The 15,876-nt window shown below is 49.9% G+C and overlaps 1 protein-coding gene across 1 annotated transcript in view; it reads right to left on the bottom strand.

Moving 5' to 3' along the window:
• UMODL1 (uromodulin like 1) overlaps nt 1-15,428 on the bottom strand; it is an 86,313-nt gene extending 70,885 nt beyond the window's left edge. The window contains exons 1-2 of the mRNA XM_055420397.2: nt 15,353-15,428; nt 6,309-6,551 (exon numbers count right to left, since the gene is read on the bottom strand). Of these exons, the coding sequence (XP_055276372.2) occupies nt 6,309-6,551; nt 15,353-15,428 (319 nt within the window). The remainder of the gene's footprint in view (nt 1-6,308; nt 6,552-15,352) is intronic.
• Between the last annotated feature and the right edge of the window lie 448 nt (nt 15,429-15,876).

Here is a 15,876-nt window from a genome sequence, read left to right as displayed (position 1 = left end):
AAGAACAGACATGCAGGACAGCCAGAGAGGCAGGGCTGGGATGGAAATGCAGGAATCCCTGTAGGGCCACCAACCAGGGATCCGGAGCTCTGTGCTTTCTCGCCCATCATAAAAACCAACAACCTCACCACTGATAATATTTGATACATGAATCTAAATGTATTAATCACCTGGGCTTCTGGGACGGAAAAGTGATATTGGGGGGGACGGAAATCCAAACAAAGCGTGGAGCAGAGCTGACAGCAAGGCACCAGGTTGGTACTTACTGGAACATGCACCCCGGAAATGTCAGAGCTAACATTAGGGACTCTGGGAGAGGAGGCGGGGACTTTCTTTACTGTCTTTACAAATCTTTGTCTGGAAATCTAAAATTATTCTAAACCAAGAAGGATGAGCACTGAAGAATTGATGCTTTTGAACTGTGGTGCTGGAGAAGACTCTTGAGAATCCCTTGGACAGCAAGGCGATCAAACCAGCCAATCCGAAAGGAAATCAACCCTGACTATTCATTGGAAGGTCTAATGCTGAAGCTGAAACTCCAATACTTTGGCCACCTGATGCGAAGAATTGACTCATTGGAAAAGACCCTGATGCTGGGAAAGATTGAAGGCAGGAGGAGAAGGGGACGACAGAGGATGAGATGGTTGGATGGCATCACCGACTCAATGGACATGAGTTTGAGCAAGGTCCGGGAGTTGGTGATGGACAGGGAGGACTGGGGTGCTGTAGTCAGCGACTGAACATCAAGAGGTTTATCCGAATGAAAGGAAAATACAGGACACGAAGAAAAACTGACTTCCCAAAATGGTGGCTTGATCACAGTAGAAGTGCTTTGGAGTTAAAGTTTCTATTAATTTGAAGGCTGCTGGTAGTCTCTCTCTGTCCCTCAGGGCTGGCCAGACTACAGAGAGCCCAAGAGAACAGTCAACAGTTCCAACTTGGTAGAAAGTTAAAAATCTGCTTCTCCTTCCCTAACTCGACACAGACAATGCCTCCGGACTGCCCAGCACCTGGCCATTCCACGTTAGTCATGGTTCAATGAGATAAGGCAGAGCTTTCTATCTGAGCCACAGCCCTGAGGACTCTCCAGGGCTGGGGAATCTGATCCACTTTGGAATAATCAGATTATAACCCTCCTCAGAATCCTCTTTCTCCAAAGGGACGCTGGCCATCAGCCCAGGAGATCGGAAGTTTGGGGTAGGCTCCCAGTCCAGCAGGGACCTAGGCGCGTCGTGTGAAGGAGACCAGCCACGCAGGAACTGCAGGTATTGAGTGTCCACTGCGATGCTTGGTCCTCCTCTGAGGAATCCACCGTCGGTCAGTATTCCAACTTGTGTGCAGCCGTGTTTGCACCATACGTTACTCATTGCAGCATTATTTATAATAATAAAAAAAATTGGAAACTACGAGATGTTAAGCGGTAGGAGATTGCTTAGTGCTGATCCATCCCTATGAGGTAATGCCTTGTGGGCATTAAATCATGCTGGGGAATGAGATCCATTGACACAGAAGATGTTCCAGATAAATTGCCAAGGGGTGAAAGCGTGCTGCAAAATGTCTTCAACAGGGTGACCATGCTTTTGTAAAACATCTGCCCAGACGGAAACTAGAAGAAAATGTTAACAGTGGTTATTCTTGTGGGGCAAGGAAGGGGGTGATTATGGGCAATTTCTTTTTTTTTTTTCTTTTCTTTGTTTCCAAATTTTCTCCATGGCTTGTGTATTTTTTTGTATTTTAAGAAGACGTTTAAATAAAACCATGTATGGCTTATCATTGCTTTCAAAATGTGGGACTTAAAAAAATTGAAAAGGTCATCTAGACTGAAAAACATACCACGTGTTCTCAGAATGCTCTTCCCTTTTTTGGGTCCTTGGCAGTTGAGTGGGAGGAGAAAGAAGAGAGTAAGGTTGAGGTTTTGGTGCTGACGAGGATGAGACCTCTGAGCTGAGGTTGCTGAGACGTGAGAAGCCCCACACCCGGGTGAGCTGCTTTCTGTCCTCCTCCTTTCCCAGACACCCTCGTTCTTCCTGTGGCCACCACGTCCAGGGTCTGACCACTGCCTGGTTCTCTGACGGTCAGCCCCAGAACAGGTCTCAGCACATCACTTCCAGCGACTTCTCACTTCTGGTTCCAAAGAGCCAGGCTGTCAGGAGGCATCACGGAACCAACTTTGGTCAACATTCAGGCTTTGATCAGAGAAGCCAAGCAGGCATGGAGAGTACTGAGCTGCTGGTACCCATGGTGTAAACTCTTCTGACCGGGTATTTTCCAGAGGCCCACGTGGTGCCCCTGAGCTTGGAGGTGGGGGGAATCAGATGCTCACTGGGGGCCTCACAAGCCATAGCGAAAGAGAGCTGCAGGTCCCCGCCCCAGCTCTGCACTCCTGCACCAGCCCCCTCAGCAGCTGCGGTGCCCAGCAGAGTCCAGACACCGAACCAGGACTTCCGCAGTGGGCTCTGGGCCCAACACCACACACTGAACCCAATGGGGGGCAGGGAGGCTCGGGCCCAAGCCTGCCCCATCTCGGTCAGGCACTCACCTTCCCCGGTCCGTGTTGCCCTCCGCTCTTGTCCTGTAGTGACCAGGATCGCCACTGAACGTCGTAAGATGCCTCCAGTCAAGCCCCCTTTTCCTCTCTCTTCCCCATCCTTTGGGGCTCCTGACTGGCTCCTCTCCATGCTGCTTCTGGAGTGACCCTTCTAAGGTCTAGGGGGACTGAGGACCCCCCACTCCATCTCAACCCTCTTTGTGGGGCCTGGCGGGCCTTCTGGGTGAGTGCTCCTTCCATCACTCCCAGCACCCCCACCCAGTCCCCACTTTCAAACACCAGTCACCCCATGATCTGCAGTTCCCAGAGCAGGTCTGCCCACAGGACTCTAGCTAGAATGTTCTGGGCCTCTCCTGCCTGGTGAGTAAAGGGAATGCCAAAGAATGCTCAAACTACTGCACAATTGCACTCATCTCACACGCTAGTAAAGTCATGCTCAAAATTCTCCAAACCAGGCTTCAGCAATATGTGAACCGTGAACTTCCAGATGTTCAAGCAGGTTTTAGAAAAGGCAGAGGAACCAGAGATCAAATTGCCAACATCCGCTGGATCATGGAGAAAGCAAGAGAGTTCCAGAAAAACATCTATTTCTGCTTCATTGACTATGCCAAAGCCTTTGACTGTGTGGATCACAATAGACTGTGGAACATTCTGAAAGAGATGGGAATCCCAGACCACCTGACCTGCCTCTTGAGAGACCTGTATGCAGGTCAGGAAACAACAGTTAGAACTGGACATGGAACAATAGACTGGTTCCAAATAGGAAAAGGAGTACATCAAGGTTGTATATTGTCACCCTGCTTATTTAACTTATATGCAGAGTACATCATGAGGAACACTGGGCTGGAAGAAGCACAAGCTGGAATCAAGATTGCTGGGAGAAATATCAATAACCTCAGATATGCAGATGACACCACCCTTATGGCAGAAAGTGAAGAGGAACTCAAAAGCCTCTTGATGAAAGTGAAAGAGGAGAGTGAAAAGATTGGCTTGAAGCTCAACATTCAGAAAACAAAGATCATGGCATCTGGTCCCATCACTTCATGGGAAATAGATGGAAAAACAGTGGAAACAGTGTCAGACTTTATTTTTTGGGGCTCCAAAATTACTGTGGATGCTGATTGCATCCATGAAATTAAAAGACGCTTACTCCTTGGAAGGAAAGTTATGACCAACCTGGACAGCATATTAAAAAGCAGAGACATTACTTTGCCAACCAGGGTCCGTCTAGTCAAGGCTATGGTTTTTCCCATGGTCATGTATAGATGTGAGAGTTGGACTGTGAAGAAAGCTGATTGCCGAAGAATTGATGCTTTTGAACTGTGGTGCTGGAGAAGACTCTTGAGAGTCCCTTGGACTGCAAGGAGATCCAACCAGTCCATTCTAAAGGAGATCAATCCTGGGTGTTCATTGGACAGACTGATGCTAAAGCTGAAACTGCAATACTTTGGCCACCTCATGCGACGAGTTGACTCACTGGAAAAGGCTCTGATGCTGGGAGGGTTTGGGGGTGGGAGGAGACGGGGACGACAGAGAATGAGATGGCTGGATGGCATCACCGACTTGAAGACATGAGTTTGAGTGAACTCCGGGAGTTGGTGATAGACAGACAGGGAGGCCTGGCGTGCTGTGATTCATGGGGTCGCAAAGAGTCGGACACGACTGAGCGACTGAACTGAACTGAACTGAACACTTTAAAAGTGGGGCTGAGGCCCAAAGAGGCTGGTCTGCTGGGAAGAAACATGAGCGGCAGGTGCCTCCCTGCCTTCTATCCAGGAGAATTCTCTTGTCAGCGCTGCGGGGCAGCAGACTGTAGAGAAAGGTGACCGCTGGGGCTGGGTGGGGCCGAGGATGCCTCCTGCCCTCTGGACTTGTGACCTCACCAGCCCCATGACAGCCAGCAGGTGGGAAGTGTGGTCTCCTCAGGTGAAGGTGGACAGGGCAGGGTGGCCCCTCCATCAACCAGAATCTGATGCTCCAAACCAAGTGCCATGAGCCCCATCCAAGGCCTCCCCAACATGGCACACCCCCCCAGGAATAAGGTACTCCCAGGGCAGAGGCACCACCCTTTGTACACGTGGCCCTTAGAGACAGAGTGGAGAGGGGCCCACAGTCAGCGCAGGAAGAGATTCCTTGAACCCAGCACCAAGGGACAGCCCCCCCCACCAACGCCCACAAATTTCCCTTTAGGGAACCAGCATGAACACACAGCAGCCACCCAGCTCCAGACCTGACACCCCTTGGCCCTTCCTGGCTTTACTGGTGGTGGCAGTGGTGTCATTTCAAAATTCCAGGGAGAGGTACGCTCCTCGGACCTGCTCACTCTGAGCTGTTCGGTCATCTCTGAGTCTGGCCTCCGAGCGGGGTCAGTGCAGATGTCAGTTCTCCTGACCTCTGCGGGCTTCGGGGGCCTGAGGGGAGGGCAAGCTCAGAAGACTCTGTGTGCCACCCACGCAGCCATCTGCGGGGTCTGACTGATTCCCGACTCTACATTTTATAGCCCCCGGGGTTGGGGGTGCGGGGTCCACAACTAGCCTGCTGCCTCTCCTGGCCTCCGGCCCCGGCGATGGCACACGTGGGACCCTCCCTGCACCCTCCCAAGCTGGTGCTTTCTGCTTTGGAGGTGGTGGCCCTCGCATGTCAGGGTGCCCCATGGCCACCCACGGAGCCCCACCCTTCTCGCTTCCCCTCCACCGCGGGTGTGGGGACAGGGCGACCTCCTGACCGCTCAGGAACCCATCTTAGCTCTGGAACTGACTCAGAGTAACCATCACACCTCCCCCACATTCACACATGCACCCGCCTGCACCCTCGCCCTGGAAGAAGTCTTCTGGGAAGTTCCCTTTGGGCCGAGAGACTGAGCCCCAAACCCCTGCACAGCCTGGTCCCCTCAATCTCAGACATGGCCCGGACCAGCCACAGCAGTGCTGGTCACCACCCCAAGCATCTTTAAATCACACAGAAAGGATTAGAGGGCCTGGAGGCCTCTGGACAGTTAGGGGCCCCCAGAGGCCCCTCTCCATCTCTTACAGATTGGAGTTCAGATCAGGATTTCACAGTCTTTAGAATGAAAAACCTGGCTGCCAATGTAGAGGAGATACAAATGCTGGTTCTCAAACTTAGCTGCCGGTTAGAATTCCTGGGGCATGTTTGTGCCTGTTAAGCGCCAAGTCAAGTCTGACTGTTTGTGACCCCACTGACTGTAGCCCACCAGGCTTCTCTGTCCTCGGGATTCTCCAGGCAGGAATACTGGAGAGGGTTACCGTTTCCTCCTCCAGGGGATCTTCCCGACCCAGGGATCAAACCCTTATCTATTATGTCTCCTGCATTGGCAGGTGGGTTGTTTACCATTAGTGCCACCAGGGAAGTCCAAGAATTGCTGGAGGAGTCTTAAAAGATCTCAGTACCCAAGCTCCGCCCCAGACGGAATCCATCACAGTCTCTGAGAAGGGACCCAGCCATCAGCATTTTTAAAGCTCTGGGGACTTTCATGGGCAGCCATGTCTGAGAGCCAACACCTATAACAGGCTCTCAAAGTGGGACTTCATGCCAGCAGCATCAGCACCCGTGAGAACGTGTGCTCCACACCTGACCCACTTGGTGTGAAACCTTGGGCTGAGGCCAGTGCCCTGTGCTTGGGCCACCCCTCTGAATGACCCAGATGCACATGGGAGGCTGAGAAGCAGCGTTCCAGAAGGATCTAGTCAGTTCAGGGCTAAGGGCGTGAACAGTGGCTATCCCAAGACTGCACAGGACTCACGCAGGACACAGTAGAGGCCCAGCTGCTCGTAGCCCTCACAGCAGTCGGTCACATTCCTAGGCTCCGGAACCTCCACCGCCAGGTACCGGGTCTGGTAGACAGTCTTCGGGCAGCGCCGCCAGGGGATCCAGCCGCCGCAGGGAACGTGGGTCAGGCGGGACGTCTGTACAGCCTCCACGCTCTGCACACTCCGGGTCACGCTGAAGTTGCACAGCCGGAAGCCCAGCAGAGACAGGCCTTTTTCTACGAGGGAGGGAGGAGGATGGAGAAACAAGAGAAGAAAACATCAGGATCAAACAATCTGAGGGGTCCTCTGCAAGTCCCGCGCTTCTGCAAGACCAGATGAAACAAAAACCCTGCCCAGGGCAGACCCCAGGGGATCTGCCCACTGGCCTGTATCTGAGAAGGCAATGCAGGCATGGAGACTCGAGGGATAAAGCATGAAACCTGTGCTGAGCAATCCTCCTGCAAGACCGGAGACGCCTCCCAGCCTGACCCTTGCTCCTCCTCCCAGAGGTGCTGACTCTACATGAAGGGAGGGATACAGAGGAACCAAGCATCTGGGGCTCACATCCTAGGCTCTGGTGCGCGTCCTCAGACTCTCTGGGCACAAGTCTCATCTCCACAGTAAGGGCTGTCACGTGCAACATGAATACATAGCAGTTCCCTCAATGAATACACCAGCCCAACATGTGCTGGGCACACTGGCAGTGACACCCGTTTTGGAATGAGATGGAAGATAAACACACATGTCAAGCTCATGTGAGACGTGCATAGATGGTAAAGTGCAGTCTGACTGCTGCTATCGTCAGCAGGAGATGAGGGCACGGCGCCTGCAGTGAAACATCCAGGTAGCCTTATCCGGCTCTGAATGTCTCTCACCTGGAGCTTGGCTCCTGGGCACAGATGCCCATGGCCTTCGTCAGCATCGTTACTTGGTTCTCAAGACTGTGTGGCACCTGCTCTCACCAGCTCTGTGCCTCAGTGTCATGGACCAGCTCGCTTGGGGTCCTGGGGTGTTCTATCTGCCCAGGGAGCCTCAACCGCCTCATGGAGCCCGGACCATTATTATGGGCTGAAGGGTGGTGGCTGTTGTTCAGTCACCCAGTCACATCTGACTCTTTGCGACCCCATGGACTGCAGCATGCAGACTTCCCTGTCCTTCACCATCTCCCAGAGTTTGCTCAGATTCATGTCCGTTGATTCAGTGAAGCTATCTAAACATCTTGTCCTTTGTCATCCCCTTCTCCTCCTGCCCTCAATCTTTCCCAACATCAGGGTCTTTTCCAATGAGTCAGCTCTTCACATCTGGGCTGAAGTGTGTCCCACCTCAAATTCACACACTGACGTTCTAAGGCCCAGGACCTCAGAATGTGACCTTACTTGGAAGTAGGATTTCTGCAGACATAACTGGTTGAGATGAGTTTATACTGGGGCAGAGTGGCCTCTAATGCAACATGACCAGCATCCTCATGAGAGGGGAAACGGACACAGAGACAGGAATGCACCCAGGGAGATAAGATGGGAGATGAGGCTGAGATCAGGGTGATGTTCCTACAGGACAAGGTCACTCAAATCACAAGCAGACCCAAGCCCCCAGAGGCTGGGGAGACGTGTATCTGAGACAGACCCTCCCTCCCAGACTCAGGGGGAATCCACCGTGCCCACACCTTGATCTTGAACTTCTGGCCTCCAGACTGAGGGGAAATAAATCTCATCTATTAAATCCTGGTTTTCTGAATGTTGAGTTTTAAGCCAGCTTTTTCATTCTCCTCTTTCACTTTCATCAAGAGGCTCTTTAGTTCCTCTTCAGTTTCTGCCGTAAGGGTGGTGTCATCTGCATATCTGAGGTTATTGATATTTCTCCCAGGAATCTTGTTTCCAGCTTGTGCTTCCTCCAGCCCAGTGTTTCTCATCATCCTCACTAGCACTTTTCTGTTGTATTTTCGATGATACCATTCTGACAGGTATGCGGTGATACTGTCTTGTTGCTGTTTTTTAATGGCTGCTCTGGGTCTTTGCTGCTGCCTGTGGGCCTTCTCCAGGTGTGTCGAGCAGGGGCCACTTTCCAGTTGGGACGCACAGGCTCAGTAGTTGTGGTTCAGGGGCTTAGTTGCTCCACGGCATGTGGGATCTTCTTGGACCAGAGATTGAACCCATGACCCTTGGGTTGGCATGCACTCTTTTACCACTGAGCCACCAGGGAAGCCCTCACTTGGTTTTGATTTGCATTTCTTTACTGATTGGTGATTTTGAGCATCTTTCATTTGTCTGTTGGCCATTTGTATATCTTCTTTGGAACATTATCTATTCAGATACTCTGCTCACTGAGTTATTTGTTTTTTAATATTGGGTTATATGAATTCTTAAGATCTTTCCTGTAGCTCAGACAGTAAAGAATCTGCCTGCAATGCAGGAGACCCAGGTTTGATCTCTGGGTCGGGAAGATCCTCTGGAGAAGGAAATGGCAGTTCACCCCAGTGTTCTTGCCTCGAGAATCCCATGGACAGAGGAGCCCGGTGGGCTGCAGGCCATGGGGTCACAAAGAGTCAGACGTGACTGAGCAACTAACACCACCATGTGAGTTCTTGTATATTTTGGGTAGTAACCCTTTATTGGGTATGTCCATAGCTCAGTTGGTAAAGAGTCTGCCTGCATGGCAGGAGACCCAGGGTCGATTCCTGGGTCAGGAAGATCCTCTGGAGAGGGAAATGGCAACCCACTCCACTGTTGCCGCCTAGAAAACCCCATGGACAGAGGAGCCTGGCAGGCTACAGTCCATGGGGTTTCATGAATTGGACACAACCTAGCGACTAAACCGCCACCGTTGGATATATCATTTGCAGATATCTTGTCCCATTTAGTAGGTACCCTTTTTGTTTTGTTACTAGTGTCCTGCACTGTGCAAAAGCTTTTTAGTTTGATGTAGTCCCATTTGTTTATTTTTGCTTTTGTTTCCCTTGCCTGAGGAAACATAGCCTCCCCAAAAATCTTTCTAAGATTGATATCACAGAGCATATTGCTCATGTTTTCTTCTAATAGTTGTATGGGTTCATGTTTTACATCTGAGTCTTTCTGTTTATATGGTATGAGAAAGTTTTAGTTTGATTCTTACATATGTAGCTATCCAGTTTTCTGGGCACCACTTAACAAAGAGACTTGTCTTTTCCACATTGTGTATTCTTGCCTCCTTTTTCATAGATTAGTTGACCGTAATTGCATGGGTTCATTTCTGGTCTGTCTGTTCTGTTCCATCTGGACGAGGAAATGGCAACCCACTCCAGTGTTCATGCCTGGAAAATTGTGTGGACAGAGGAGCCTGGTGGGCCACAGTCCATGGAGTCACAAAAAGTTGGACACAACTAAGCACACACAAACACATTCTGTTCCATTGATGTGTGAGTCTGTTTTTTGTGGCACACTGTTTTGATTACTGTAGCTTTGTAGTGTAGTTTGAAATCAGGGAGCATGGCACCTCTGATTTTATTCTTCTTTCTTAAGTTGTTTTGACTGTTTCGGCCTTTCATGTTCTGTTGTTGCTGTTGTTTTACAAATGTTGGAATTATTTGTTCTAGTTCTGAAAATTGCCAGTGGTATTTTGATATTCATTGCACAGAATCTGTAGATTGCCTCGAGTAGAATGGTCATTTTAACATTCTTCCAGTCCATGAGCATGGTATGTATTTTGTCCAGTTTCTTCCATCCATGTCTTAGAGTTTTCATAGTACAAGTCTTTACTTCCTTAATTAGACTTATTCCTAGTTGATTTTCATTTTTTGACGCAACTGTAAGTAGTAATGTTTTCTTAATTTCTCTTTCTGATAGTTTATTGTTAGTGTATAGAAAAAAAGGGCCTCCCCAGTGGCTCAGTGGTAAGGAATTCATCAGCAATGCAGGAGATGCATATTCAATCCCTCGGTCACTAAGATGCCCTGGAGAAGGAAATGGCAACCCATTCAAGTATTCTTGCCAGGGAAATCCTATGGACGGAGGAGCCTGGTGGGCTACAGTCCATGGGGTTGCAAAAGAGTCAGACACAACTTAGTGACTAAACAATACCAGCAACATACAAACACAATAGAATCTGTATGTTGATTTTGTATCCTGCAGCTTTAATGAATTATTTTATTCTAACAATTTTTGGTAGAGTTTTTGAGATTTTTTTAATACTGTATCATGTCTACTGCAGTGACAGTATTCTTTCCAGTTTGGATTCTTTTTCTTGACTGACTGCTGTGGCTAGTACTTCCAATATTACGCTGAGTGAAAGCTGTGAGAGTGGACATTGTTGTCTTGTTTGTGATCTTGAAGGAAATGCTTGCAGCTTACCACCATTAAGTATGAAGTTATCTGGAGGTGTGTCATTAACGGCCTATATTACGCTGAGGTATGTTTCCTCTGTATCTTTGTTGTAGTTCCTCTGTAACTTTATAAGTTTCTCCATAACTTTATAAGTTCCTCTTATAACTTTGTTGAGAGCTTTTATAATCATAAACCAATGTCGAATTTTGTCAGAAGCTTTTTTTGTACGTGCTGAGGTAATCATATGACTTTTATTCTTCAGGTTGTTAAGATTGTATATCACATTGACTGAGTTGTGTATATTGAACCATCCTTGCGTTCCTGGAATAACTCCTGCTTGATCATGGTATATGATCCTATTAATGTATTGTCAAATTCAAATTCAGTTTGCTGATATTTTGATGAGGATTTTTGCATCTATGTTCATCAGTGATATTGTCCTGTAATTTTTTTTCTGTGTGTGGTCTTTGGTTTTGGTATAAGGGTATTGCTAACTTCACAGAATGAGTTCAGAAGTGTTCCTTCCTCGTTAGCATAGTTTGAGAGATCTAGGCATTAATTTTTTTTTGTTTGCTTGGTTGAATTCCCCAGTGAAGGCTGAACTTTTGCTTGGAAATTTTCCTTTTTAAACTGATTTAATTTTATTACTGGTAGCTGATCTCTATATATTTTCTATTTTTCCCTGATTCAGTCTTGGGAGATTTTATGTTTCTAGGTTGCCCATATTACTGGCATTTAATTATTCATAGTAGTCTCTTATGATCCTTTGTATGTCTGTGGTTTCAGTTGTAACTTCTTTTTATTTCTGAATCTGAGTTCTCTCTTCTTGAAGAGTCTGGCTAGAGGTGTATCAGTTTTATCTCTTCAGTGCACCAGCTCTTAGTTTTATTATTTGTTTCTATTTTTTGTCTCTGTTTTATTTATTTCTGCTCCTCATTGCATTTTGAATTATTTTTCCCCATTTTTTTAACTGGAGATGTATATGACACCAATAAGTGAAGTTGCTCAGTCGTGTCCAACTCTTTGCGACCCCATGGACTGTAGCCTACCACACTCCTCCGTCCATGGGATTTTTCAGGCAAGAGTGCTGGAGTGGGTTGCAATTTCCTGCTCCAGAGGATCTTCCCAACCCAGGGATCAAACTCAGGTCTCCCGCATTGTAGGCAGACACTTTACCTTCTGAGCCAGGGAAGTCCCTATGACACCAATAAGAGCTTTTCAAAATTGATGTGCAGTAACTAGTACTATGGAGAAGGCAATGGCAAGCCACTCCAGTACTCTTGCCTAGAAAATCCCATGGATGGAGGAACCTGGTAGGCTGCAGTCCATGGGGTCGCTAAGGGTCGGACACAACTGAGCGACTTCACTTTCACTTTTCACTTTCACACATTGGAGAAGGAAATGGCAACCCACTCCAGTGTTCCTGCCTGGAGAATCCCAGGGATGGGGGAGCCTGGTGGGCTTCCGTCTATGGGGTCACACAGAGTCGGACACGACTGAAGTGACTTAGCAGCAGCAGCATTAAGTCCCCCATGAATCCCTGGTGGCTCAGTGGTAAAGAATCCACCTGCAATGCAGGAGACCTGGGTTCGTTCCCTGGGTCCGAAAGATTCCCTGGAGAAGGAAATGGCAATCCAGTCCAGTATTCTTGCCTGGAGAGTCACATGGACGGAAGAGCTTGGTGGGCTGCAGCCCTTGGGGTCGCAAAGAGTCAGACACAACTCAGCGACCAAACCTCCACCACCAAGTCCCCCAGTCTGTGGTGCTTTGCCAAGGCAGACCCTAGAGCTGACACGGGGACCATGGGGTATCTTCCACATTTGAGGCTAGTGTGGGACTCACTGCATTCATGGGCTATCAGTGAAGGGCAAATGAGTGACTTGAATATATCTTAGGTTTTCATATACTCAACCTCATATAGAGCTCTAAGCTCTATGAGACTATACATCCACTGGATAGGTGCTGTATGTTAGAGAGTAAACCTTCAGGGAGAAGCTGGACTTCTGGGGCAGAGCTCAGAGGGGACATCAGAAATCACCTTCATCCCCACACCAGGACAACACCCCTGGAGACTCCCACCTTTGTCCTCCTAGGTGATCAAGTGCGCATGTGCTAAGTCACTTCAGTCATGTCTGACTCTTTGTGACCCCATGGACTGTAGCCCACCAGCTCCTCTGTCCATGGGATTCTAAAGACAAGAATACTGGAGTGGGTTGCCATGCCTTCCTCCAGAGGATCTTCCTGATCCAGGGTTTGAACCCACGTGTCTTACATCTCCTGCATTGACAGGCAGGCTCATTACCACTAGTGCCACCTGGGAAGCCCATGGGTGCCCACAAGCATGCAGAAAGCAAGGCTTGGGGGTTGGTGACCCCCAGAAGAAACGAGGCCAAGCCAGCCCTCACGCTCAGGCTGGTGGGAGAGCCTGCAGCCTTCCTCTGGACAGAGTCAGGTGCTGAATCCCAAAACCCCAGAGAGAGTCTACTCCCAAGTCACATGGTGGCCTCCCTGGGGATGGCCAGGCCTCTGGGGGTGAACACAACCTGTACCCACCAAAGAGCAGGTCCCAGGAAGCCTTGGGAGGGACCAGGAGGCCCCTGCCTGGGTGGGGTGAGGCGGGAGTAGGCAGCTTCCAAGGCCAGAGCTTAGAGGTGACTGGGACGGGGGCTGGAGAAGATGTGCAGTGAACAGGGTCACCGTGGAGCAATGGGGTGAACAGGACAAAGCTTCCCGCATGGAGAAGTTGGTGAGGCTGGCCTAGACCTTGTTTTTCATCTGAACTGAAGACAAGATGCAACCGCTGATGAAAGTTACTCCTCTGCCTCCAGAAAGCCTCTGGGCCTGATCACGACAAGGTCCCAGCTGATCCTCAGCAGAGCCCTCCCGCACATAGGCATGTGCACACCCACACACAGAGACACACAAACACACAGACACAGATAGAAACACACAGACACACAAACACACACACACGCACACAAAGACACAGACACAGCTACAAACACACAGACACACACAAATGCAGAGACACACACACATGCACACAAGCACACACACAGACACACACACATGAACACAGATACACAAACACATACACACAGACACACACACATGAACACAGATACACAAACACATACACACAAACACATAGAGACACTCAGACACACAAAGACACAACTCGCAGAGACACAGACACACGCACACACAGACACGTGTGCTCACACAGACACACACAGACACGCACATGCACACAGACACAGATACAAACACACACAGCAGATGCACGTACAGAGACACAGGCACACACACAGACACAAGCAAACACAAACACACAGACACACACACACACCTTCCAAAATACACTTGCCTCGCCTTGTTTTGCTTTTCACATTCTGCTGGAGGCCAAGTCCTCCCCAGGCCTGGCTTCTTTCCAGAGCCCACCACAAAAACCACTGGGCATATTCTGCCATTCAACAGAACCTTTCCGCAGCTCAGAAGGCGGGGTTTCCAGGTTCTAATCCCAGAGGGAGAAAATCTAAGTGCCCTGGTGGGTGCTGAAGTCAGCACTCACACCAGCTCCACAAATACCAGCCGTGCGGTTCTGACCTCATTTCCCGTCCTCTCAGTGCCCTGGTCTTGCCTTTTGTAAAATCATAACTGTGCCTGGGATTGTAGGAGGATTAAATGACATCACGGCCATAGCCTCAGTATGTGGAACCTGGGAGCAGACAGACCTGCAGCCCTGATGGACCACTGAGCTGCCACCGCCCAAGCCCTCATGTGCACAAAACGCCCCCCGAGATCTCATCTGGCTTCCCGACACTCCCATCGTCCCGCCACTGACCTGAATGATGTGCAGATTACTCATTCCGGAGGAGATACCAAGTTTTCTTACCAAATCACAGTTCATAAAGAAGAAATAACAAAATTCTGCCTATTTGTGAAGAAATTTTAAACCAGTTCAAAGCTGCAGCTGAGAGTAGGAGCAGAATGGCTCTGCTTGAATTCCCAACAGAATAAGACGGAAGCGTAGGAGAAACGACTTAAAAGCTTTGCAGTCTCAGTGCTCTGAAATCTGGGGTTTGAGAATCCCAGGGTGTTTTTGGCAGCTGACGCGTGTCTCTCAAAGGCCCTGGATGTGTTCCTGACCCTTCACATCCCCCTGGGCCACAAGCACCCTCGTTTAATGTCGAGGAAATGGGGTTGGCAGAGCCCCAGGTGAGCAGGAAGACCCACATCCTGAAGCCCCCTCCCTGGTGGGGGAAAGGGGGACAGAGTCGGGGTCTAGGGCAGGGTCGTCCTGGGGGAAATCGTTCCCTTGGCCAGCTGTGTGGCCCTGTGTGAGTCCCTGGCCACTCTGGTCTCCCTCCCCTTATCTGTAAATTGAGGACTAATGGGCCAAGGCTCCAGAGACTTCGATTCTCAGTCTGCAGGCATGTGCCACTCTCAGCAGGCCTATAGCATCTGTACCATTGGCAGAAATGCAGAGTCCTGGGTCCCATCCCAGACCCGATGACTCAGAACCTGCCCTTGAACCCCACTGACCCCTGGCCGATTCCGAAGCATTCCCATCACCTGTTTTGTGGTTACAGAAAGTTTGCCTGAAAAGGAGCAGTCCCTGACTCTCCCAGCAGGTGCGTCTTTGCCTGCCCCACTCTTGGCAGGGCTGTTGTCCTCAGGAGACTCTCTCCCGGGAGCCCTTGCCCCTCCAGCATCGCCCACACGGAGCCCAGACCCCTCACCTGTGAAGCCGCTGGCCTGGCTCGGGTTCACGATGATGACCAGGGCCAGCAGGGCCAGCCCAAGGGTCCTGAGCATGGCTGGGCGGTGGTGGTGACTCCGAGTCTCTCCTGAGTGGCAGCACGAAGGGGCCTGGGCTGCCTGGACCCAGAGAGAGGGCCCGTCTCTCCCCTGTACCACTGACTGTGGCAGTGGCTTCAGACGATGTGCTCGCCAGGAGCAGTCCCTTATGCCTGCTCGTAAACACCAGCTGCCACTGTGGCCCTGTCCCGCGGGGCACCTGTGTGTCACGGCCCATCCTCCATCCAGGCAGATAGCATCTCTCAGGAAAGGTGAGTACCCACCTGCCAGACTGCATCACTGGGTCCCATCTCGTTGTTACGCAGAAAACACACTTTAGATCCGAATCTGACTCCCCCCATCAAGTCCAAAGTATTCTCTTACCTTATCGTCGCAAACTGGCAGGAGAAAACAGCAGCAAATCAAAGTGGTACATCAGATTCAGAGAGCATCCTTCACACAATTG

This window comes from Moschus berezovskii, chromosome 1, assembly GCF_049115385.1.
Source record: "Moschus berezovskii isolate FMDL1 chromosome 1, NW_MosBer_1.0, whole genome shotgun sequence".
Classification (NCBI taxonomy): Eukaryota; Metazoa; Chordata; class Mammalia; order Artiodactyla; family Moschidae; genus Moschus; species Moschus berezovskii.
The sequence above is the reverse complement of the archived record's forward strand: the minus strand, read 5'-3'. Positions and strand labels throughout refer to the sequence as shown.